This window comes from Bos grunniens, chromosome 11 (genome assembly GCF_055505025.1).
Source record: "Bos grunniens cultivar Pamir isolate PY7600 chromosome 11, Bosgru_T2T1.0, whole genome shotgun sequence".
In the NCBI taxonomy this organism is placed as follows: domain Eukaryota; kingdom Metazoa; phylum Chordata; class Mammalia; order Artiodactyla; family Bovidae; genus Bos; species Bos grunniens.
In genome coordinates, this window is record NC_141175.1 from 3,027,787 (window position 1) to 3,050,872 (window position 23,086).

At 60.0% G+C, this 23,086-nt stretch overlaps 1 protein-coding gene across 7 annotated transcripts in view; it reads left to right on the forward strand.

The window, feature by feature from the left end:
* VAV2 (vav guanine nucleotide exchange factor 2) overlaps positions 1-23,086 on the forward strand; it is a 187,151-nt gene that overhangs the window by 37,875 nt on the left and 126,190 nt on the right. For 6 of the 7 annotated variants that reach the window (XM_086324190.1, XM_086324192.1, XM_086324191.1 and 3 more), the window contains exon 2: positions 984-1,100. The exons of the other annotated variant lie outside the window; for it this stretch is intronic. In XM_086324190.1, coding sequence (XP_086180316.1) covers positions 984-1,100 — 117 coding nt within the window. The remainder of the gene's footprint in view (positions 1-983; positions 1,101-23,086) is intronic. 7 annotated transcript variants of the gene reach the window in all.

The window sequence follows — 23,086 nt, forward strand, 5'->3', positions numbered from 1 at the left end:
GAGCTGTTGGGCCCTTGAAAGTGAAGGTCGCTCAGTCGTGTATGACCGTTTTCAACCCCACGGACTACATGCAGTCCATGGAATTCTCCAGGCCAGAACACTGGAGTGGGTGGCCATTCCCTTCTCCAGGGGATCTTCTCAACCCAGGGATCGAACCCAGGGCTCCCGCATTGCAGGCGGATTCTTTACCAGCTGAGCTCTGTCCCTTAGAGGGGTTATGATGGGGATGATGGGTCTGAAACCCTGGCTTGGTGTTCAGCTGTGTGCACCGTGGTCCTGACCTTGTGGGCACCACGCCAAGGTGGACTGGTGGGGAGCTGGTGGCTCCCACGTACCTAATGCCCGCTCTGTGCCATTGGGGCAGGTCATTAACTCCACCAGGCATGTCCTGCTAGGGAATCAGGCCTCAGGAGCCCTGGTCCAGCTGCAGGTACTGGACAGGATCCGAACCCAGGGCCCTGTGACTCTGAGGTCTGTGTTCCAGGCTGCCTCGTCTGCCGCCCCCATCTTTCCCGGCTCCTTCTCCACGGGGACTGGAAGCCAGTGACCCTGTTCAGCTGCCCACCCCCTGCCTGCTTCCCTGGCTGTGTTGCCCACGTGGGCTGGGCACACAGATGCTGGGTTCCTGGGTGCTGCTCTGGGGTTTGATGCCGGCCTCCGTGCTCCCCCACCTCCTGTGTGTGCCCTGCGCCGCTCCAGGGCTCTGCGTGGCTTTCGTGGGCTTTTGTCACGTGTAGAGTGACGGGGATGTGTCTGTGCTGGGGAGGCAGTGTGTGCGTGCTCCGTGCCTGCTGACTGAACTCCAGTCTGTTTTGTTCCAACTGTGGTTGTCTTGAGTTGGGACTTGCGGCTCCCCAGACAGGGTTACGGGGCACACGGCGTCTGCTCTGAGCCGGGCAGCGCCGGGAGGCAGGGTTTGCTGCTGTTGGTGTTACTGCCCTGCAGACTGTGTGGCTTGAATGACGCTCCCTTCTCTCCTCCAGTTCCTCTGCTTGAAGAACATCCGCACCTTCCTGAAAGTCTGCCATGACAAGTTTGGGCTCAGGAACAGCGATCTGTTCGACCCCTTTGACCTCTTCGATGTCCGAGACTTCGGGAAGGTGAGTGGCCTCTTTCCAGGCTGGCCCCGTCCCCCCTGGGCAGAACCCCGTGGGCAGGGGCAGGCCGGGCTGTGTTACAACCGGAGTAGGCGCTTCGGGGGCTGGGGCTGCGGGACGGCTCCTCCCGCCTTCTCAAGCTGTTCAGAGTGAAGTCAGGCATCGTGACCCCAGGAGGATGGAGGGAAAGCTGGCCTGGATGAGTCCAGACCCGGGGTCCAGCCCTGCCCTGGCTTTTCCAGTTGAGCGACCCTGGGCGTTTGCTTCCTGCCCTGAATCTCCCACCCTCTCTGGACGAGCAGGCACCAGCTCGTGGGCCGGGCCTGGATGGGCAGGTACTGCGCTTACTGCGGTGTGCTGAGAAGGGAGCTGTCGCATCATGCCTGAGACAAGTGGGGCTGTCTGGCTCCGAGCAGCGTCGGGTGGGGACAGATGATTATGTGAACTCCTCGTCCCTGGAGCTGATGCCCTGGGTCCGTGGCAGAGATCTAGCAGCCTCCCTGCTTTCTCAGCAAGTGTCCCTGGCGACTGTCGTGCAGAGTCCTGGCAGGGCCAAGGCCGGGCGGGCGTGCAGTGCACTGTGGCTTCCTGGTGGGCCTGGGTCCACAGTGTCCATGCAGGGCGTCACGTTCCATCTGGAAGCCAACAGTTCCCAGGTCCCTCCTTTCAAGAGATGGAGTCAGGACATGAGACCTTGTTGACGGATCGGGGGCCGAGGCTTGAGTCAGACCTGGCTCCGTGCTGCGCTGTGCTGCAGCTGTCCCCGAGTCCCCGCCTGCTCTTGGGGGGGCCCTTCCCTCCGCCGTCAGTGCTGGCTTTGTGTAACGGGCACTTCCCGGACTACCCAGGGACAAGCTTTCACCTGCTTACGGGAAGTTATCGAGGATGTTTATTGCCTGCTTTATCTGAGGACCATTATCAGGGACCTGGCGTTTGAGGAAGTGTTCTGTGAACACGTGATTTATGAAGCGCGAGGGGAATTTTGTATTTGCAAATGCTGAGAAGTCAGTTCCAAGAGGAGCTCATCTGAGGGGCTGTAACATGTCACATTAGCATCGGTAGGACGTTCCCATAATGCACCTGGGCCTGACGGTCCTCTTCCTCGGTTCTGAGAGTCCATAGACCTGAGACTCGGGCACCAGCTCTGTGTCTGCAGCAGTGCTTAGAGGTCTCTCCTCCTCTCTTGAGTGATTCTCCCACGTCCCTCTGGCTGCGAAGCATTCGCCTAGGCCTCTGAGGCTTCCAGGCTTCCCTCTGCTGGGGCGGGAGCCTGTGCCGGGGTCCTTCCCATCAGTGAGCTTCTCAGTCTCCGCAGACTTGCTTTCAAGGGGATTAGAACCTCTTTCCCGTTTTTACTTCTTGTGACCAGCAGTGCCCTGGGCAGGGGAGAAACCAGTGGCTCTGGACTTTGGTGGAGGCCTTCAGAACATACACACACACGCACACACACACACACACTTTTAATAAACACTCACACACACAACTGGTCTTTAAAATAATTGCATAGAGAAACAGGATAAACCTGGCCAAACCCATTCCTCGGCCAGCGGTGAATGCAGATTGCCCGGCCTACGTGACGTGATGTAAAGGTGGACATAAATTTGGATTAAATTCTCGTCACGTGATCTGCCAACCGCGGCCAAGCACTTGGAAAGGGGGTGCCCCTCGTGGTTGTCAGCAGTTCCCACGGGCAGTTTGAGCCCTGGGGGGATGTGCTTGCTGCCCACAAAGGGGGCCGGCCGCTCTGGGAAGCTGCAAGTGGGCAGTGGGTTTGGGCTCTGAGTCAGGGCGTGAAGCTGCCGATAGACTGGGGGTGCCAAGGGGCCTTGGTTCAGCCTCGCCTCCTGCAGGGAGGCTCCAGGGAGGACAGAGCTGCCCTGAATCTGCCCCTGCTTTTCATGTCGAGTCGGATGGATCTGCTTCAAGATCTGGTTCAGCTTACTGGCGACTGACTTTGGCAGAGGGTACAGCGACGCTGACCTGCCTCGGCTGGCCGAGGACCCGGGGGCTCAGGGAGCCTGCCCCGTGCTGCCCCGGCCACAGCGGGTGCGCATTAAACGGCGATGCTGTCGCCTGGCCTCGCCCGCCCCCCCAGGTTCAGTGGATGGGAAACTAGACCAGCGCGGGTGGCTGGCGGCCTCCTGTCTCAGGTTTCCTGCGTCCTTTTATTCGCGCCGCCCTCCGGAGCCCAGCCCGGCCCTCCTGCTGCCCTCGTGTCCGTCTGGCTGCGCGTCCGTGTCCTGCCCACCTCCCTCCCTGCTTCATTTTCTGAGCGCAGTGAAGCTGTGGTCGGCACCCCGAGATGAGTGGGATGTGGGGCCAGCCAAGGCTGGGGCGCTGAGACGCTCTTCTCTCCACGTGGGGGCCACTGACCAGAGCCTGCTTTTCTGGGCTCGTCCCTGCTGATGTCTGGGGACGGGACCCCCTGGAAAGCACACATGAGCCAGGCCCTGGCTCTGCACTGCCGCCTGCCCGGCTCCGGGTCACAGACACGGGGACTGAAGCCACCCTGGGCAGCTGGGCAGGGCAGCTGTGGACAGGCGGCAGAGCCGGGCTCCAGCCTGCGGGACGAAGCACAGCCAGGCTGCTCACTCAGGTGTGACTTACCAGGCCGGCCTGGGGGGGACATCTGGTGACACTTGGCAGGTGGCTCTGCGCACAGAGATAGCAGCCGCTCACCGAGGGCCCCACGGCCGATTCGCCTTTTGCCCTCCAAGAGCTCTGCCCCGTGGGGTCACCCGCTCAGTCCAGGTGGGCCTGTGGTGCTCGGAGGTGTCAGACCACTAAGGTGTGATGGAGACTCTGCCCTCCCTGGCCTTCGCTGCTGGCCCGGTCCCTGCCGGCCGGACCTGCCTGGAGCCCGTGTTGAGAGTGACCCTGAAGTTGATCCCCAGACAAGGGGACAGGGCTTGGGGTCAGTTGTGGTCTCCCATAGTGGGCGGGCAGGAATTTGAGGACACTGTTCCTTTCTCAGTTTGCCTGGTCATCCTCTGCTTACGCCCTAGGATTCAGGAGTGGAAAGGATCCTTATGGTATGGCTGTCTCAGGCTGGTTTAGAATTTTCCCGATTTTTTTTTTTTTTTTTGCCATTATTCAGGAGGTTTGTAAAGCGTTCAGGTCCTGTCTGGGTTCTGGGTATCGTTCTTTTTCTAAGCGGCTGCCTCTCAGCGTCCCAAGTCTCCCGGCATTGTTGGGAGTCATTCCTTGAGAAGAGAGTGTGCATGCTCAGTCATGTCTGGCTCTCTGCAGCGCCATGGACTGTAGCCCACCAGGCTTTTCTGTCCATGGAGTTTTCCAGGTAAGAATACTGGAGAGTGGGTTGCCATTTCCTACTCAAGGTGGGGAAGGGAAAAGGCATTCATTCCTTGGTTCCTCACTCCTCTATTAAACATTCAATAAGCCCCAAAGAATTTTTAAAAAATTAATTAATTTTTTAATTGAAGGATAATTGCTTTACAGAATTTTGTTGTTTTCTGTCAAACCTCAACATGAATCAGCCATGGGTATACATATGTCCCCTCCCTCGCCCCCAAGAATTTATTAAACGCTTACTAAGCTCAAGGTAAGATGGAAAGACTTACACGACCTTTGCCCTCTGAGGGTCCCCCACATTAGCTGCTGGGCAGTTCATGGTAGAAGGAAGAGTGGGAAGGTGAAGACTCTAAGCTTTCCCCCGGAGCTGCCTGGTGCTGGCCTGCTGTGCAGCTGTGACCACCCTGGGGCCCGTCTTCTGGATGTGAGTGTGGGGTGGGTCACTCAGGACTTGGCTGCAGCTGAAGCCCCCGTGGTAGGGGGTGATCAGCCCTCCCCAGCAAACCGCTCTGTGGAGTCTGGCTGATTCGCGGGCATTCTTCCTGTTTCCAGAACCAGCGGGGCCCTGGGCTTCCCCTTCCCACCTTCCCTTTTGGGGGGGTGCAGAGAGGAGCTGATGCTTTGGGGTGTATGACGTTATAGAAAGTATTTTCCCTGACCCCAGGCTGGCGAAGCTCTCTCTGCTCCCCAGCCGGGAGAGACCCTTGGCAGATTCCTCAGCGGGACAGCAGGCAGGTGGACCCAGAGACCCTCGAGGCCTCCGGGAGCCCCGGGTGCAGCCAGCACGCACCCATCTGGAGCATGGCGATCGACGGGGCAGGCGGGGCCCAGGGGGTGCTTCCTGTGGGTTAGATCGGACTTTCCTGCGGGTCTTCCTGTGGATCCTGTGGATCGGACTCCAGGTAACTTGGACTCTGAGGTTTCCTTTCTGCAGAGTAGAGTGAGGACAGGATGGCCCAGGGCGCGGCCGTGTCGTGGACTCAGCCAGGAAGCGAACGTCCGGGTCCTGCTGTTTTTATTAGCGGTCTGGTCCTCTTCTTGGTCACCCACCCAGCAAGCTCAGCAGGAGCAGAGGGATCCAGAAAGCTGGTTCTGAATTTTATTTATTTTTTTGGCTCCATCCCTGGTATTTCCCCAGGGGTCACATTAGAGATGTTAGGTTTCTCCTCATACCCATCCTGTATGGGGTATGATTTGGGGAAATTTGAGCTAAGAGGCGAGCTGAGGGCCTGAGCTGGGAGCCGGCCTGCCGCTGAGCCTGGGCCCCGCTCCTGCCCTGTGGCATGTGCGTCCTTCTCGGGTGTCCCCCCATGTCCTGTCCCGGGTGTCCAGCTGGTGCACGGGGCCCGGGAAGGGAGGGCATGTGGGAAGGCCGCGTGGGCTGCGTCTCCGCGAGAGACTCCTCGGTGTGGAAGCGGGCTGGCGGTTTGGACGGAGGGTCCTGGCGAGGTTGTAGGGTTTCTGCAGCTTCCCTCTGATGTTTTGCCCCTGGAGCCACAGATGGCTGTGGCTGCAGAATGCCCACCTTGTCTCCTCGCTGTGAGCTGGGCTTCCATCACCTTCCCACCCAGCCCCCTGACGCTGGCACTTGGTGACACCCTTTACAGACCAGGAAGCGGTGGCTCCGAGGGTCAGCGGACCCCTCTGGGCCACATGGCCGACCGTGTCCCCGGCCTGGGAGTTTGTTGGTTCCACAGCCTCTCTGCCCTCACTCCCCTGGCCGGCCTCCCAAGGCGGGTGGTGAAGTTGTGGCTTCACCAACACAGTGCCCGGTCCTGGCCTTGCCGCTGGGTCTGTCCAGCCCCAGCCGGTGACCTGGGCTGGCGACTTTCCGGGACTTAATTTCCTCATCTCGAAAATGGGGACAATCTTGCCAGCTTTCCCTGTGACTGGATCCCCGTGGGCGCTGTTGCAGGCAGCTTGCCGTGTGGGCTGGAGCCCAGTGGTCACTGAGCAGACAGAGTTTGCATTTCGTTCTCGTTAGAGTCCTTTGTGGACAGCGACCGCCGGCCACGTGTTCACTTGCACTGTGAAGCGGGGGGCGGAAGTGAGAACGCCTTCCAGGAGGCGAGTCTGTCCTCTGGGTGGACAGGAGCAGGGAGGGGGGCGGGGGCTTCTCCTGAGTGGCCTGGGAGCCAGGGGTGGACCCCAGCCTGCAGGAGGCCGCAGGCAGTGCCTGGCTCAGGGCGGGCCTGGTCGCCCTTCCCGGGACCTGCTCCCACCTTCCTGCCCGATGCACTCACTCTCATCGCTGGCTTTCCCGCAGTCTGACCCTCGGCCCACGAGGCTCTCCCTGCAGCCTCAGGGCCTGTGCTCGAATCGCTGTTATTTAAAACGGCGGGGGTGCCTCCTCCGCCCGCAATGCCCACCTTCCGGCTGTTTCCTTCCTTACTGGGGCTGCGGCCACAGCCTCCGGCTGGATCACTAGCTTCCTGGCTGTGCGGACTTTTGTGCTTTGATTATTGATGTCTCTGGGTGCCGAGAGCCCCGCCTGGCATGTGGGGCACTGGCCCATCTTTGTGAGACTCAGTGGGTCTTATCGGAGGAGCCAGCGAGCTGTTGGTGGGGCCAGAGTGACGGCGGGACACCTCCCCAAAGGCCCGGCCGGGCACCTGGTCAGGGGACCCAGGCTGGCCCAGGTGGCCCCGCGGAGGTCTTCCCTGGGGTGCTGCCCATCTCAGGGCTCCGATTCCAGCTTAGTCTGGCACAGCGTCCCCGCCTGCCCCCAGCCCGGGGTGCTGCAGCCTTGCCGGGTCAGCTCGGCTCACTTTAGCTGCCCCCTCCACCCCCCGTTTTGAGAAGAAGGTCTGTAAGGCTGTGTCTCTCGTTTGAGTTAAAGAGCAGAGCACACCCTCTAACAAACGAGCTCAATTCTTCTATTTATTATTCATTGAAGTATTTTGCTGGCTCGGAAACTTCCGATGCGGTTGAACCTGGCTGTCAGCAAGGCCGGGGGCGGACGACGGGCCCCTCCTTGAATTAGCGCACGAGGTGGGGGGCCCAGCGGTGCCTCCAGGGGCCGGCCTTGCGGGGAGCCCGCCCGCCCCTCCTCCTGCCGGTGGGGTCACCACGTGCGTGGACCCCGCGCAGTGTGCGCCAGGATCTCTGCATCCAGGAGCTCCTGCTGACTTCAGGGGCCTCACAGGGTGAGGAAGGGAGCTGAGGCCCAGAGGGAACATGCCTCTGCTTGTGTCTGGTGGAGCTCGGAGGTCGTTCGGGGGGAGGCCAGGAAGACAGCATGGAGGGGAGGCAACGAGGAGGCTGGGAGGGGGTGTGGAGGCCGGGAGGGTGATGTGGAGGCTGGGAGGCAGAGAGGAGGCCGGGTGGGGGGTGTGGAGGCCTGGGGGCAGTGAGGAGGCCGGGAAGGGGGTGTGGAGGCCGGGAGGGGGGTGTGGAGGCTGGGAGGCAGAGAGGAGGCCGGGAGAGCTATCTGGGTAGAGGCCACAAAGAGGCCTCAGTCAGGATGGGGGCGGAGGGGGCCTAACTCTCAGCTCTTTAAAGGACACAGGCAGTGAATTCCCTCACGCGGTGGATTTTAAGCCATCTTCCCTGGGGACCAGGTGGAGGCGGAAGGCAGGGTCCTGCTGAGTCAAGCGAGTCCACTTTTCCGTTTTCCCTGTTTCCTCTTGTCTGACACTTTGCTTATACGGTGATCTGAAGAGGTTAGGAGTGTGGTTTGAAAGCACCGGTCTGTGACAGCTGAGGAACCCACTTCCCCGGGATCGGGGTTTGGGGAGGGCGGCGGCTGGCTGGCGCTGTGGCCTCACCGGCTGCCTGAAGGGCCCCGAGGCTGGGCAGGCTGGTCACCGTGTCCTGGACGTGGGAGGAACGGGCCCTTCCCCCAGCATCGCAGCCCCTCCACCTGTCTGCTGGTCAGCGCTGCTGCACCGGCTGGACCCAAGGTCATCTACTGCCCCAGCCCGGCCGCCTTGGCCGCTGTCCGCGTGGCAGAGGTGCCCTGTCCCCGCCTTCCTCTCTGCCTGGACCCTCTTTTGTCAGCAGCCTGCCCTCCCTCTTGTCTGTCCTCCGGGCGTGGCCTGGAACATGCTGTTCCCCCCGCCAGAGCCCGGGGCAGACATCACCTGTCCATCCCAGCGTCTTCCCCTGAGTCTGCCTGCACAGCACCCGAGCACCCACAGCCCACGGGAGCTGGCACGTGAGAGGAACCAGTCTGCTCCGCCAGATGCCCCCAGCTATTACTGCCATGACCCCTTGTCTTGCCCTGGCCCCTCCACCACCCCCCCCACCCCACTGCCCTCCAGACTTCTTGGGAGTGCAGATGCTTCTGGAAGCCAGGTGAGAGTGGACCAGCCGTGTGACTTCTGGGGCTTGGGACAGAGTGTGACACCCACAGGTCGCCTCGCCTCTAGGGGCCACAGTTTTTCCATCCGTAAACTGGGTCTGCATTCAGGCTGGCCTCAGGTGCTGGAGGAGGATCTGAGATGTACGGGGGCCGGTCTGCATCTGTGCGTCCCCCGCATGGCTCCTGGGGGCGGGCCGCGTGGAGTGGGTACTGGGGGCCTTGGCAACGGGCAGGGGGCATACATTCTGGCTACCTGGAGCACCGGCCTGACCCCCTGCCCTGCCTTCTGGGTTGAGTTGCTGATTCCTCGTGGATGAACGTAGGCCCCGGGCTCCACCCAGGGAAGGAGCAGGGAAGCCTTGGAGCGCCCACCCGACACCTGGTCTCCGCGCGCAGGCCTCTCTATCGTTCCTTCCTCAGCGTGCTGAGCGCGGCTGCTCTGAGCTCACCCCGGGCCTGTCTGCTGCTTGACGCCAGGCTGCACTGAGCTCGTCTGCACCCCGTCCTGATGTTGCCAGGGACGTTCTGGCCTCCTCAGCACGCCCTCGCTGCTAATTACTTATTAACATGCAGGCACCGTGGCGCGGGTGCAGCCTCGGGCTCTGCAGAGCCGGTGCAGGCCGGCTGGTCGCAGCTTCCTGAGCTTCTGCTCGAGACCGTTTCCTCCTTTTACTGTGGGTTGTCATTTCGGGACGTTTTTAGCCCGTCCACTTTTGGAAGAGCTGACTAGCAGACACGCATGTGTACACCCGTGTGCCCCGTCAGCTGTGTGGATGCCAACCCCACGTTTTCTGACCGGTGGTGGGAGCGGTCCCCCCACCTCCAGCCTCCCTTTCTGGATGGGAGCCTCCGGCCGGCATCGGCTCCACAGTGGACGAGTGGGGAGGAAGTTTCGGTTTTGGGGCCCGAGTCCCTGCAAGTCTGACGAGCCGTGGGCCATTGGAGCCAGCACCCCACGGGAGGCGGGCAGGTCTGGTGTGGGGGCCGGGAGCCTCCCTCCAAGCCTCTGCTTTGGTCCCTCTGCTCCCGACCCTGGGCGGGTCCCAGGGAGGGGCTCACGGCCAGGGAGATGGCCGGTGATCTGCCATCTCTTCTCTCACTTAGGATCGACCCTGGGGAGGGCGACGCAGAGGCATGTGGGGGACACGGGCACACAGCGGGGACGCGGGGTGGAGGGTCAGCGGCGTCTCGTCCAAGCCCTGCTCTGGCCACCGTGCCTTCTGCGTGTGGGCAGGCCCCTGTTGTCCTCTCTGGCCTCAGTTTCCCTATCCCTGAACAGAGGGTTGGACTGGCTGGCTGTCCCCTTGGTGGAGGTCGTCGGGGGGCCTTTCTTGTCCCCGTGGGCATCGGGTAAGTCTCGCCCATCTTTGCCGTCATCTGCACCCAGGACCTGTCCCTGTGGGAGCTGAGATTTTCTCAACTAGTCCTCATCCACTCGTGCATAATGTAGGTGCCGTGCGTAGTCGTTCAGTCGTGTCCGACTCTTTGCAGCCCCGTGGACTGTGGCCCGCCAGGCTCCTCTGTCCATGGGATTCTCCAGGCAAGAGTACTGCAGTGGGTTGCCCTGCCCTCCTCCAGGGGATCTTCCCGACCCAGGGATCGAACCAGGGTCTCCTGTATTGTAGGCAGATTCTTTACTGTCTGAGCCACCAGGGAAGCCCAAGAATACTGGAGTGGGTAGCCTGTTCCTTCTCCAGGGGATCTTCCCAACTTAAGAATCGAACTGGGGTCTCCTGCATTGCAGATTCTTTACCAGCTGAGCTACCAATATACCACGTATATTTATATGTATATATACGTGTCTGTGTCCACAGTTGAATTTTAATTGGCTAATTGTCTCTCCCTAGTGCCCCAACATCTATTTCTGCTTTATTGACTATGCCAAAGCCTTTGTGTGGATCACAATAAACTGTGGAAAATTCTGAAAGAGAGGGGAATACCAGACCACCTGATCTGCCTCTTGAGAAATCTGTATGCAGGTCAGGAAGCAACAGTTAGAATTGGACATGGAACAACAGACTGGTTCCAAACAGGAAAAGGAGTATGTCAAGGCTGTATGTTGTCACCCTGCTTATTTAACTTCTATGCAGAGTACATCATGAGAAACGCTGGGCTGGAAGAAACACAAGCTGGAATCAAGATTGCCAGGAGAAATATCAATAACCTCAGATATGCAGATGACACGACCCTTATGGCAGAAAGTGAAGAGGAACTAAAAAGCCTCTTGATGAAAGTGAAAGTGGAGAGTGAAAAAGTTGGCTTACATTCAGAAAACGAAGATCATGGCATCCGGTGCCATCACTTCATGGGAAATAGATGGGGAAACAGTGGAAACTGTGTCAGACTTTATTTTTTGGGGCTCCAAAATCACTACAGATGGTGACTGCAGCCATGAAATTAAAAGACGCTTATTCCTTGGAAGGAAAGTTATGACCAACCTAGACAGCACATTCAAAAGCAGAGACGTTACTTTGCCAACAAAGGTCCGTCTAGTCAAGGCTATGGTTTTTCCAGTGGTCAAGTACGGATGTGAGAGTTGGACTGTGAAGAAGGCTGAGCGCCGAAGAATTGATGCTTTTGAACTGTGGTGTTGGAGAAGACTCTTGAGAGTCCCTTGGACTGCAAGGAGATCCAACCAGTCCATTCTAAAGGAGATCAGCCCTGGGATTTCTTTGGAGGGAATGATGCTGAAGCTGAAACTCCAGTCCTTTGGCCACCTCATGCGAAGAGTTGACTCATTGGAAAAGACTGTGATGCTGGGAGGGATTGGGGGCAGGAGGAGAAGGGGACGACAGAGGATGAGATGGCTGGATGGCATCACTGACTCCATGGACGTGAGTCTCAGTGAACTCCGGGAGTTGGTGCTGGACAGGGAGGCCTGGCGTGCTGCGATTCATGGGGTCACGAAGAGACTGAGCGACTGAACTGAACTGAGTGCCCCAAGACATTGCTTCTGTTGAAGCCTGACAACTTGATGTTTGCAACAAAAAAAGGACAAGAAGGAAAGAACATCAAAATGTAAATAATTAATTGTAACAAAGTGCTCTTTCGTGGCATCCCAGAAGGCCTTTCTCAGAGACTGCTGCTTCTTCCAGTGGCAGATGGCGGGGGTCTGCGGCCGGCCAGGCGCCCGGGATTCAGGGCAGCAGCTCTGAGTCCCGAGGTGTGTGGCTGTGACCTTGCTGGGGGAGAGGCCCCCTGTGGCTCCGTTCCCCTAGGTCCCCAGCAGCGGGGGTGCAGTTCAGCTCGTACACTCCTTGTCCTGCCTCCTGACATGCTGGTTAGGGAGCTCGGGCTGGAGCCCTGGGATGTTTATCCCGCATCGTCCTTTCTCAGTGCCATTCTTAAAAAAAAAAAAAAAAAGATGATGCTGATAAAATGGACCTACTGTCAAATTTAGCATTTTAACCATTTTAAAGCCTGGATCTCAGTGGTGCTCCATGTGTTCAGCGTCATGCAACATCACCAGTGTCTTGGTCCAGACTTTTTCATGACCCCCAGAGGAAGCCCCAGGCCCTGCTCCTCCTTCCCCCAGCCCCTGAGATCTCTGTTCTGTGTGTGTGTGTGCTCAGTCGTGTCTGACTGTGACCCCATGGACTGTAGCCTGCCAGGCTCCTCTGTCCACAGGATTCTCCAGGCAAGAGTACTGGAGCGGGTTGCCATTTCCTCCTCCAGGGGATCTTCCCGGCCCAGGGAGGGAACCCAGGTCTCCTGTGTCTCCTGCATTGGCAGGTGGGTTCTTTACGCACTGAGGCACCTGGGAATCCCATTCTAACTGCATTTTCCTACCCTGGACATTTCATAGAAACAGAAACACACAAAATGTGGCCTTTAGAATCTGGCTTCTTTCAGTTTGCCTGATGTGTTCAGGGTTCAACACTGTAGCCTATGTCAGAATTCCATTCCTTTTCAAGGCTGAATAATACTGCATCCTATGCTTGACTATATCTGGTGAATCCATCATCCAGAGAAGAGCATTTGGGCAGTTGCTACCTCTCAGCTGTTGTGAGTACTGCTGCTGGGGGACCCTGCGTGTGCAAAGCTTTGTTCACTTGTATTCCTGAATTCCTAACCCTGCAGCCAGCTAAGCTTCCAAGGCTCTAAGCCCCGGAAGGTTGAGGACCCTCACTGGGCAGGGGAGCCCGTGCTCCATCCCAGGATGAGATGCCGCCGCCCCCTGCCTGATGGCTCTCACTGTCGTGGAGCGGGCTGGAGGAAATCAGCCCCCAGACTCATCTGTCTGGATCCGGGCTCCGGGCAGGCCTGAGAGAATATGGAGTTTGTTTACAAGTGAGGCCTGTGGGCGAGTGGAGCTGAGGGCTGTTGTTGGTCCTGCTGCTGTGAGCACAGGTGTGCAAATATCTGAGTTCCTGCTTTCATTTCACTTGATTCTATACCCAGAAGTGAAATCACTGGGTCAGATGGTAATTTTGTATGTTTTGAGGCACCACCATAATGGTTTCCACAGCTTCTGCACAGGTTACATCTCACCGACAGCGCACAAGTTTCCAGTTTCCCCACACACTCACCAGCACTTGCTATCCTCCGTGTGTGTGTGTGTGTGTGTGTGTGTGTGTGTGTGTAATAGCCACCCTAATGGTGTGACATGGCCTCTCTTTGTGGTTTTGAATCGCGTTCCCTGGTGATTAGTGAGCTCCGGCATCTTTTCATGTGCTTATTGGCCATCTGTGTATCTCCTTTGGAGAGATGTTCATTCAAGCCTTTTGCTCATCTTTTAATCATATTTTTGGTTTTTTTTTCCCCCGTTTTATTTGACCATACATTTGAAGGAGGACAGATGTTCGGCTGTTAGGACAGGGCCTCCGTGGGAGGGGCAGCCGGAGGCCACCTGCCGGCCGGCAGCCGGAGAAATGTTCTAGGGACACCCAGGGTCTGCCCGGTCCAGGCCGCCTCTCGAGTGTGCTGAGTCACTTGAGTCGTTGTGTCCGACTCTTTGTGACCCCGTGGACTGTAACCCGCCAGGCCCCTCTGTCCCGGGATTCTCCAGGCAAGAATACTGGAGTGGGTTGCCGTGCCCTCCTCCAGGGGGTCTTGCTGGCACAGGGATGGAACCCGGGTCTCCTACGTCTCCTACGCTGGCAGGTGGGTTCTTCACCCCCGGCGCCCCCGGCCTACCTATCACCTTCCCCACTTCCCCACTTTTCAAAGCTCCCCACCCCAGTGCTCTGCCTACCAGGCCACCAGGTCACTGCAGGTCTGTGTCCCATCACTGGCTATCAGCCTCCTTCCCTGGGTGTGGAGCCCAGACAGGTGGACCCTGGTAGGGTCACGGCTGCGAGTGTTCCAGCACCAAGGGCGGGTGTTCCTTTCTCCCAGCTCAGCCAGGCCGGGCAGTGTGGGGCTGCCCCAGGCCTCCCGGAAGTGGGGTAGGGAAGCCTCCGGGGCTGCAAAGCAACCTGAAGCCGGACAGCGCCCGGGCGCCGGGCCAGCTCGCAGTGGGCCCGTCCCGTCTCTGTGGGTATCAGGAAGCATGCCTGTGTGCTGTTCACTGGCCCGCTATTCCTGGCAGCGCCGGGATGGCTCCGGCTGACTGCTGCCTGCCAGCGTCATTAGAACAACCCTCACGTCTACTGCTCGTGGCTTAATTTCCATGAAGAATGAACATCCCGGCAGATGGGCTCCGCCGAGATCTGTTATTAATCAGCGATTGATTTCTTGTACTTGCTCAGGCCCCAGGCTTCCTCGTGGGCCACGGAGCCAGGTGGGAACGTGCGGGGCCAGCTTTGAAGTCAGAGCCACTCCCCGGGGGAGCCCCTGGGGGTGCCAGGGGCTGCTCTCAGATGAAATTGGGGTCTCCAGGTGTCTGAAAGTGAAGACGCTACTTCAAGGAGGGCTAGAAATGGGTGACAGTAAGTCGGGTGTGAGGTTCGTTGGGAATGTGAACGGGGCTGACCCCGGGCTGACTTTACAGACGAGAGGGCCTAGCGGAGGGCGGCGGGGGGCGTGTGCGGTGCGGGTGTCATGGCCACTCCCAGGCACATTGCTCCGGTGGGGCTGGACAGCTCCTGGTCATCTGGGGAAGGCCAGGTGCTGTGCCGGGCATGATGGAGCGTGTCACCGTGGTGGCCGTCCTGGGGGTGGGCCGGCCGTGACCTCGGCCCCGGGGATGCCACGTTACGGCTGTAGCCCTGGGTTGGTCTGTGGGGCTGCAGAGATTGGGGTCAGGGAAGTGGGTCCTGGTGTAACCTGGATTCCAGACTCAGAGGCTGGGTTCCTCAGAGCGAGACCCAGGTTTCCTTCTGGACACTGAGCGATCATTCATTCATGCAGCAGAGACTGCGACGTGCCTGCTGGCCAGGCGCAGGGCACAGGGTGCGGGGCAGGCAGCCCCCACTGTCCTCGATCTCCAGCTGGCGAGGCGGGGTGGGGGCGGGACCCCCCACTCCTGTGCCTGAGCCTGGAGCTCGAGGGTGGGGTCCTCAGGAGGAGCCGGCGTCTGCAGCCCCAGCTTCGGGCCTCCAAGGACCCCTTGAGCGTCCCCATCTTTCCTCTTAGACTTCGAGTTTTCAAAGGCTCCATATATGGAACCAGTGGCAGTCTTTAGTTTTCCCATTTGTAATGAATCAGAGCCTAGTTGAGAGCTAAGTAGCGGGGCCCCACGTGGAGGGCAAACCAGCCGGAAGTTCTGAGTTCAGGGTGATTCAGGGGGCTGGGAGAGCCCACGGCTGTGGCCTTCGGGGACCCGGCTGGGCGCCTTTCACTGTGGATCACCCAGCGGGCCATCGACCAGCAGCCACGGAGGCCGGAGAGTGTCGCCCGCTGTGGGGAGGGCAGAGGGAGCTTGGAGGGGGCCGGGCTGCACCCTGTCCCGGCCAGCCCACGGCTCCCCTGTGCGGTCTGCTGGGATGGTGGAGGACGAACATATGGGAAGAATGGTCCCCCCGCTAGGCTCAGCTGGTCTCCAGGGGCTGTGGGCCCCGGTGCCCAGGCGGGCTGGCAGGCGGAGGGGCCACGGCGCCCCTCTGCCCAACCACCCGGGCTGTCCTCTTAGACTGACACTGTGGTGTGGCTCCAGGATGGCCTGGTGCCCCTTCCTCTGTGAAGCCACCCTGGGTTGCTCCTGGAACGGCTGGCCTTGGCATCTTCCAGCCAGAACCCATGTTGTGCCAGTGGGAACACTGAGGCCCTCTGTGGGCCTGAGGAGAACCCGGGCTCCCTCTCTGCTGACCCCTGGAGCCCAGGTCCCTGGAGATGGAGGGCTGGGCCCGCCCTCTCCCGGCTGGGAGGGCGAGGTCTCAGTGTCTAGAGCAGACCCCTTTACCTGTCGGATCTGCCAATTTCCCAGCTGGGGGTCCTGGCTCCTGGGCAGACGGTGGGGTCTGGCCTGAGGGTGGAACCACGCCCAGGCCTCCTTGGGCTCCCCACAGCGCCTGGCGCAGAGAGGGCAGGGCAGGGTGGAGCACACTCTGCTCCAGGGTCCCGGGCACCGGCTCCGGGCTCCGCTGAAGGCCCGTGGGGCGGGCGGGGCCGGGCCCATCACCCCACGGCCCCGGGCTGCAGGGGGAGCTGTTTGTTTGGCAGGGCCAGGCCCATCACCCCACGGCCCCGGGCTGCAGGGGGAGCTGTTTGTTTGGCAGGGCCAGGCCCATCACCCCGCAGCCCCGGTCTGCGGGGGTAGCTGTTTGTTTCGCTCCCTGAAGCAGACCACGTCCATCTGGCTCGGCTTCCGCGCTGCTTCCGGCTTGCATTCCTTTTTGATCTGAGACTGAAATATTTTAGCTGGTGGCAAAAATGGCTCAGTGCCTTTTCTCCCTCCCAAGGCCGGAGGAATGTTCCAGAAAATTCTGGGGTCCCAGCGCCTTCCCTGCCCGAGCAGGCAGCCTGTGATCCGTGGATGAGAAAGGCGGGGAGAAGGCCAGCTGTCCCGGCCGCGTGGGCCCGGTGAGGCCCTGGGCTGGGAGTCTGGGCGCCTGGGTTCCAGGAACTCCTCCACCTGGTGTGTGCGGCTTTGGGTCGGGTCCTGGGAGGCAGTTCCGAGACCCAGCAAAGGACGCCTGGAGCCGGGGGATCTGATCTCAGAGCTCGGCCGGGCCCTCCACAGTGGCGAGGCTGGGGACACGGCCTCCGTTTCCCGCGTGGAGCAGCTCCGCAGGTGGGCCTCGCGCCCCCAGGAGGGCGGGCGCTCCAGGCTTAGAAGGCTCTGGAGCAGCGCCGTGGTGGTCTTACCCTTCCGTGGGCGGTGGGGGGTGTGTGGCAGCCAGGGGGCCCGAGCAGAGGGGTGGACAGGCAAGTGGTAAATCCCGAGGGCTGCATCCAGCCAGGAGGAGAGGAGAGCTGGGGGAGATCTCCTGGGGCCTTGGGGTCCCCGGGGTCGAGGAGACGGGCGGGAGGCGGGCCTGCCCGGATTTCAGCCCTGTCTCTGTGTTTATTCCCGGTGTGACCTTGGTCATCAGCACGGCCTCGCCGGCCTCACGCGCAGCATGGCAGCAAGGTGCGGCCGCTACGTCGGCCCTGTGGACTCGGGAGGGTTGCAGGGGTCGGGGGGGAGTGCCAACGTGGTCGTGGCATCATGGGGGCTCTCATCTCTGGTCTGCATCTCTAGACGTTTCTGGTGATGTGGTGATGGGGTCAGCCACGGGGCACGGGTTAGAAGTGCCCGCCCTTCTGGAAGAGGAGTCTTAACACGGGCAGCTTTGTGCCCCGTTTATCTTCCTGCCGCGGCGGAGACCTAGCTCCTCTCTGCATAAAACCAGTTTCTCACAGAGCTGGAGGCATCCGTTCCTCTTCAGCGTTTCTAACGGTTTCCCTGTTAATTTAACTGGAGAAAAGCACCCCGAGATGTCTTTCAAGTGGAGAAGGAGAGACGTCCTGCGACTGTGGGCGCATCATTAGGAAAAGCAAATTGAATCATGTTTAATGGTGTTAGAATCTCAATCACTTTGGAAAATGGGGTTGGCGAGGCGGGGAAATGAGAAGTCGCTGGTGCCCTTCGGAGGAGGTCGGGGTGAGGAGAGGGGTCTCAGCTGGGTGAGGGCCGCGGGCAGGTGGACCCGGAGTCTCCACGGTGTGGTGCGAAGTCCCTCCTTCTGGCCGCAGTCCCTGCAAGCAGGGAGTGGAGCTGCTGTAGCCTGGACGCTGTGTGTCCCCCAGATTCGTGGGTTGAACTTTGTGCCCCGTGTGTGGTACCTTGGGGGGGGGCCTTTGGAGGTGAATAGGTCATGGGGGTGGAACCCCGTGGGATTCGTGATCTTATAAAATGGCCCCAGAGAGCTTGCTCATGACTCCTGCCCGGTGAGGGCTCAGCAAGGAGATGCCTGAGTGTGAATCAGGAGCGGGGTCCTCACCAGACACCGAGTCTGCCCGCCCCCTGACCTTGGACGTCCAGCCTCCAGAATTGAGAAGGAGATGCTTGGGGTTCACGCCACCTGGCCTGTGGGCTTCTGTTACAGCCCGGCCGGACGGAGACAGTGTCCCCCCAGCCTTTCCTGTCTCCGGGGTTCTCTCTCTGGGGTCTTTAGGTGCTGTTCTTGGGGGCGGGGAGACAGAACCCACTCAGCCCTGTAAGGGTGCCTCAGCTGGCTGACGGTCGCCACCCCCCACCCCCCAAAGCTTCAGTTTCCTCACCCACGGAAGGGAGGGTGACACCTGCCTCCAGGGTGCTTAGGGAGTCAGTGACAGCCACGGGACCGGGCCAGCAGCAGTCAGGTCGGGGTGGCATGGTGGGAATCCCTGTGGCAGTGTTCACATCTTCAGCGGACAGGTGTTTTCTTTCTGAGTTGCTAATGGCACTTTGGGGATTGTGTGTTTGCAACTCACTGAAAATGATAGCTCTATCTTTGGTGAACATAGAAAGCCCTTCTTGCAAAAAAAAAGAACGACAAAAATGAATTTTCTGTTTCTCTCTTGGTAGTTCCCAAGATCTCTGGTAAGTCATAAAGCACGTTCAACTTGACAGTCCGCTATTGGAGAATCACTCCTTTGAGTTAAGTGCCCGCTGATGTAGGTGAGCTTTGTCTCTCGCTGCTCCGTGCTGAGGAGTTTGCAGGTCCTTTCTCGAGAATGAGATCTGATCAGGAGCAGAGAGAGGACTTGGGCCCAGCGCAGGGGAGGACGGCGTGGTGGCTGCGAGGAAGGAGAGGAGCGCAGTCCGGGGTATGGAGTGAGCCCTCAGGCCGGCCCAGCCCAGCTGTGGGCTGGGCAGCGATGGGCTGGAGCCCACTGGCTCTGATGGAGAGAGACTTTGGCGGTAGGCAGGAGGGAGGCCCTGGACAGAGCTGCCCCCAGCCCAGGAGACCAGTGGGAGGGACTGGAAGTCGGGGCCGCCCCCGAGACCCGCCTGCTTTCCTCCTGCCCCAGAAACCACAGCGGGCTCGCCCCCTTCCCCTCATCTCTCCACCCCTCCTTTCGCCCTCCCCACAGCTCTTGAGACCCCGACTCACCCCACCCCCGCCACCGTGTTCTTGAGCGCCAGACTCCCCGTGATGGGTCACCCAGGTTCCCGTCGGGCCGGACGCCCGTCTGGAGCGGCAGGCGAATGAGCCCGCGTGCCTGGGTGCACACCGCCTTGTTGGCTCCCACCCCCTCCCCCTACAAAGAGGGCTTTCTCCCAGAGCGGGAGACCCTCCCCGTGAATCACTGTCAGCTCAGGTGAGGTGCTCGCCCACAGTACGTCCATTCGTCCAGTCCCTTCATCCGCCTTATCTGCACGAGACCGAGCCTCCTCCAAGGAGCGGGTGACACCCGGGAGCAGGGGAGCTGCGTCGGGGAAGACCCTCCGGCCCCTCCCTGTGGCCTTGGGCATCTCCTGCCAGGCCTGGGGAAGGAAGATGTGCGTGTGTGTCCATGTGCACGTGTGTGATGTGTGTGGTGTGTCTGTGTGTATGCATGTGATTTCTGTGGTATGTATGTGCCCGTGTGTGATGCTTGTGCCCTGAGTCTGTGTGCATGTGTATGGTGTTTGCATGTATGTGATTACGTGTGGTATGTATGTGCATGTGTATGATGCATGTGCTCTGTGTCTGTGTGCATGTCTGTGGCATGTGCCCATGTGCATGTCTGTGGTGTGTGTCTGTGTGCATGTATGTGATTACATGTGCTATGTATGTGCACGATGCACGTGCTCTGTGTCTGTGGCATGTGCCTGTGTGCATGTCTGTGTGCATGTATGTGATCACATGTTCTATGCATGTGCATGTGTATGATGCATGTGCGCTGTGTCTGTGTGCATGTCTGTGGCATGTGCCCGTGTGCATGTCTGTGGTGTGTGTCTGTGTGCATGTATGTGATCACATGTGATATGCATGTACATGTGTATGATGCATGTGCTCTGTGTCCGTGTGCAGGCGTGTGGTGTGTGTCCGTGTGCATGTGTGATTATGTGTGGTATGTATGTGTATGATGCATGTGCTCTGTGTCTGTGTCCATGTCTGTGGTATGTGCCCGTGTGCATGTCTGTGGTGTGTGTCCATGTGCGTGTATGTGATCACATGTGCTATGCATATGCATGTGCTCTGTGTCCGTGTGCATGCGTGTGGTGTGTCCTGGTGCATGTATGTGATTACGTGTGGTATGTACGTGCACACGGGTTCTGCACCCTCGGAGCTTCCGCCGAGCCCCTCCCTGGAGACAAGGGGCTCATCGAAGGCTTGTGTTCTCGGGCTGCCTTGCGAAGCTGCCGGGGCCCCTCACCTGGCATTTTTTTCAAAAGGAGTTTCCTTGTTGTGACACCTCTGCTCCTGGGGAGCAATTCACTTGGACCCGCGGGGACCCCCGAGAATATCAGCTGGGGCTGTGTCCTCAGGGAAGGAGGTTCAGGATGGGGTGCAGTGGCCGGGCAGCCATGGGCCCTGTCCACCTCGGGAGAGTCTCCTGACATTACCAGGGCCTGAAAGGATGAGAGTGGGGGCCCCTGTCAGCACGTGAGCGCCGGGAGGGGAAGGGACGAAGTAAGAGGACAGGCCGGGCCCCCCGCGGGCCCCCTGCTCAAAACAACGCCACTCGGGGTCCTCTGCTGCCTCCAGGCTCCTTCCCGTGTGCAGGCTGCCCTCAGCTTGGAGGACGTTGATGCCCACTTGGCTCAGGGCAGACGAAGAGGCGGGAGGACCAGTGACCAGTGTCACGTTATGCCGTTCCAGAGCCCTGGACTGGGCTCCATGGGATGGTCTGTCGGGCTATCTCTCTTTGGTGGTAGAATAGACACAGCACTTGACCACATGAAAGTGTGCCGCTGCTGCTGCTAAGGCGCTTCAGTCGTGTCCGACTCTGTGCCACCCCATAGACGACAGCCCACCAGGCTCCGCTGTCCCTGGGATTCTCCAGGCAAGAACACTGGAGTGGGTTGCCATTGCCTTCTCCGTGAAAGTGTGCAACTCTGTGGTGGTAAATAGATTCCCAGTAGAGCACCTGCCACCATGGTGTGGTTCCAGAACGTTCCATCCGTCACCCTGGAAGGAAACCCTGCCCGTTAGCAGCCACTGCCCTCGTCCCTCCCCAGCCCCTGCAGCCACCTCTGCTTCCAGGCTGGTGGACTTGCTGCTTCTGGGCTGCCTGCGTACCTGGACACTTACTGCGCGTCGTTTCTCGGTCTGGCTTCCTGGGTTCATCCACGTTGTCCTCACCAGGACTTCATCCTTTCGTAGCTGAGGAATATCGCATTGTAGGATCTGACGATGTCCGTGATGTCCAGGGCTTGCTGGTTACCGTGAACAGAGCTGTAGTGCACACTCGTGCACAGGCATTTGTTTGAACGCCTGCCCTCGATGCCCGGGAGCAGACTTGCCAGGTTACCTGTAGGTCTGGGTCCGCCTTACTGGGACCATGACCTTTCTGATGCTAGGACAGCTCAGGGCACCGCCCAGGGTTTAGGGCCCGAGAGACTTAAGCTGACTTGTCATTTCTGGCTGGGTGGTATTCTGTGTCAGGGTTTGTGTTGACCTGTAACTGGCCTGACATCTCTGCCTCTGGAGCCAGGATGTGGCTGGTGCCGTGCGGCTCTGCACAGACCCCTCCCGTGGGGCAGGGCCTTCTCAAGGGGGACCGACTGGGGAAACCTGCGGGCATGGCGGTGCGCTCGTCTCGGCAGGGCCCCACCTCCTGCTCCCCCATCATCTCTCCATGTGCTGTGCTTAGTCATGTCCGACTCTTACGACCCAGACTGTAGCCTGCCAGGCTCCTCTGTCCATGGCATTCTCCAGGCAAGAATACTGGGGTGGGTAGCCGTGCTTTCCTCCAGGGGATCTTCCTGACTCAGGGATCGAACCCGGGTCTCCTGCACGGCAGGCGGATTCTTTACCATCTGAGCCACCAGGGAAGCCCACGTCTGTCCCCAGATGGCAGTCTGCTGCTGCATCTCTGTGACTGTCCAGCTGGCCCCACCGTGGCTCCCCGACGTGGCTCCCCAACGTGGCTTCCCGTCGTGACTTCCCTACGTGGTCTCTGCATCCAAGGTCCAGAAACTGAGCATGTCCTTGGGGTCGGGGTTGTCCAGCTCCTCTGCTCTGGCCCTGCTGGAGGGCTTGGGGACAAGAAGGGTGGGGGTGAGTCCTGGGAGGGGGAGGGGAGGCAGGCACAGATTAGTTTTCTTACTAGCATCTTGCTAGCATTTCTTACTAGCATTGGGTTCTAGCATCCTTGTTCACAGCCAGCGAGCAGGGTGGGAGGAGGAGGGCTTCTTGGGCTGTCTGAACCAGCTCAGGAGCTGGGGGACAAGCTGTCCTGAGTTCACCTGGAGCTGGGGTGTCCAGACCGGAACTCTGCTGTTCCCCACTGTCCCTCTCACACCCCCACACGGTCCATGAGCAAGCTCTGGGGGCTCCTCCTCCGTGATCTGACCTGTCCACTTTCAGCTGGCCGTTCTGCTCCCCGCCCCCCCCCAGGAAACAGGGGCTGATGTCTCCCCAGGGGACGGGGGTGCTGCTGGCATCTGGTGGGTAGAGGGGTACAGCCTGCAGTATAGAGCGCCCAGCCCCGCAGGTCCGTCGGCTGACACCAGGCGCCCTGAACTCCCTGGGTGCCACGTGGCCTGCTGGAGGCCGAGTCCTGGCTTCTCTCTCCGGTCTGTTCTCTCTGCTGGCCCCTGCCCCCTCCCACCCCCAGCCCCTGCGTGCTCTTAACGCAGCGGCCGAAGCAGCCTTTCAGATGGAGGTCTGCTGTGCCCGTCCTCTGCTCAAACCTTCTGTGGTGTCCACGCTCGCTTGGAGGAATAGCCCAGCCAGGGTCCCCACGAGGATCGGCCAGGCCCACGGCCCCTGCGGTGGCTCCCCCGCCTGGTCTGCTGACCTCGGGGGCAGCTGTTCCGTCCAGCCAGCTGCCACCCAACCAGGACTGGCACAGACGGCCCTCCCCTCACCCCTCGCCGCCCTGCCCTGTTCTGACCACGCCCTCCCCGCGCTCCCCACCCTTCCCTGGCCCTGTT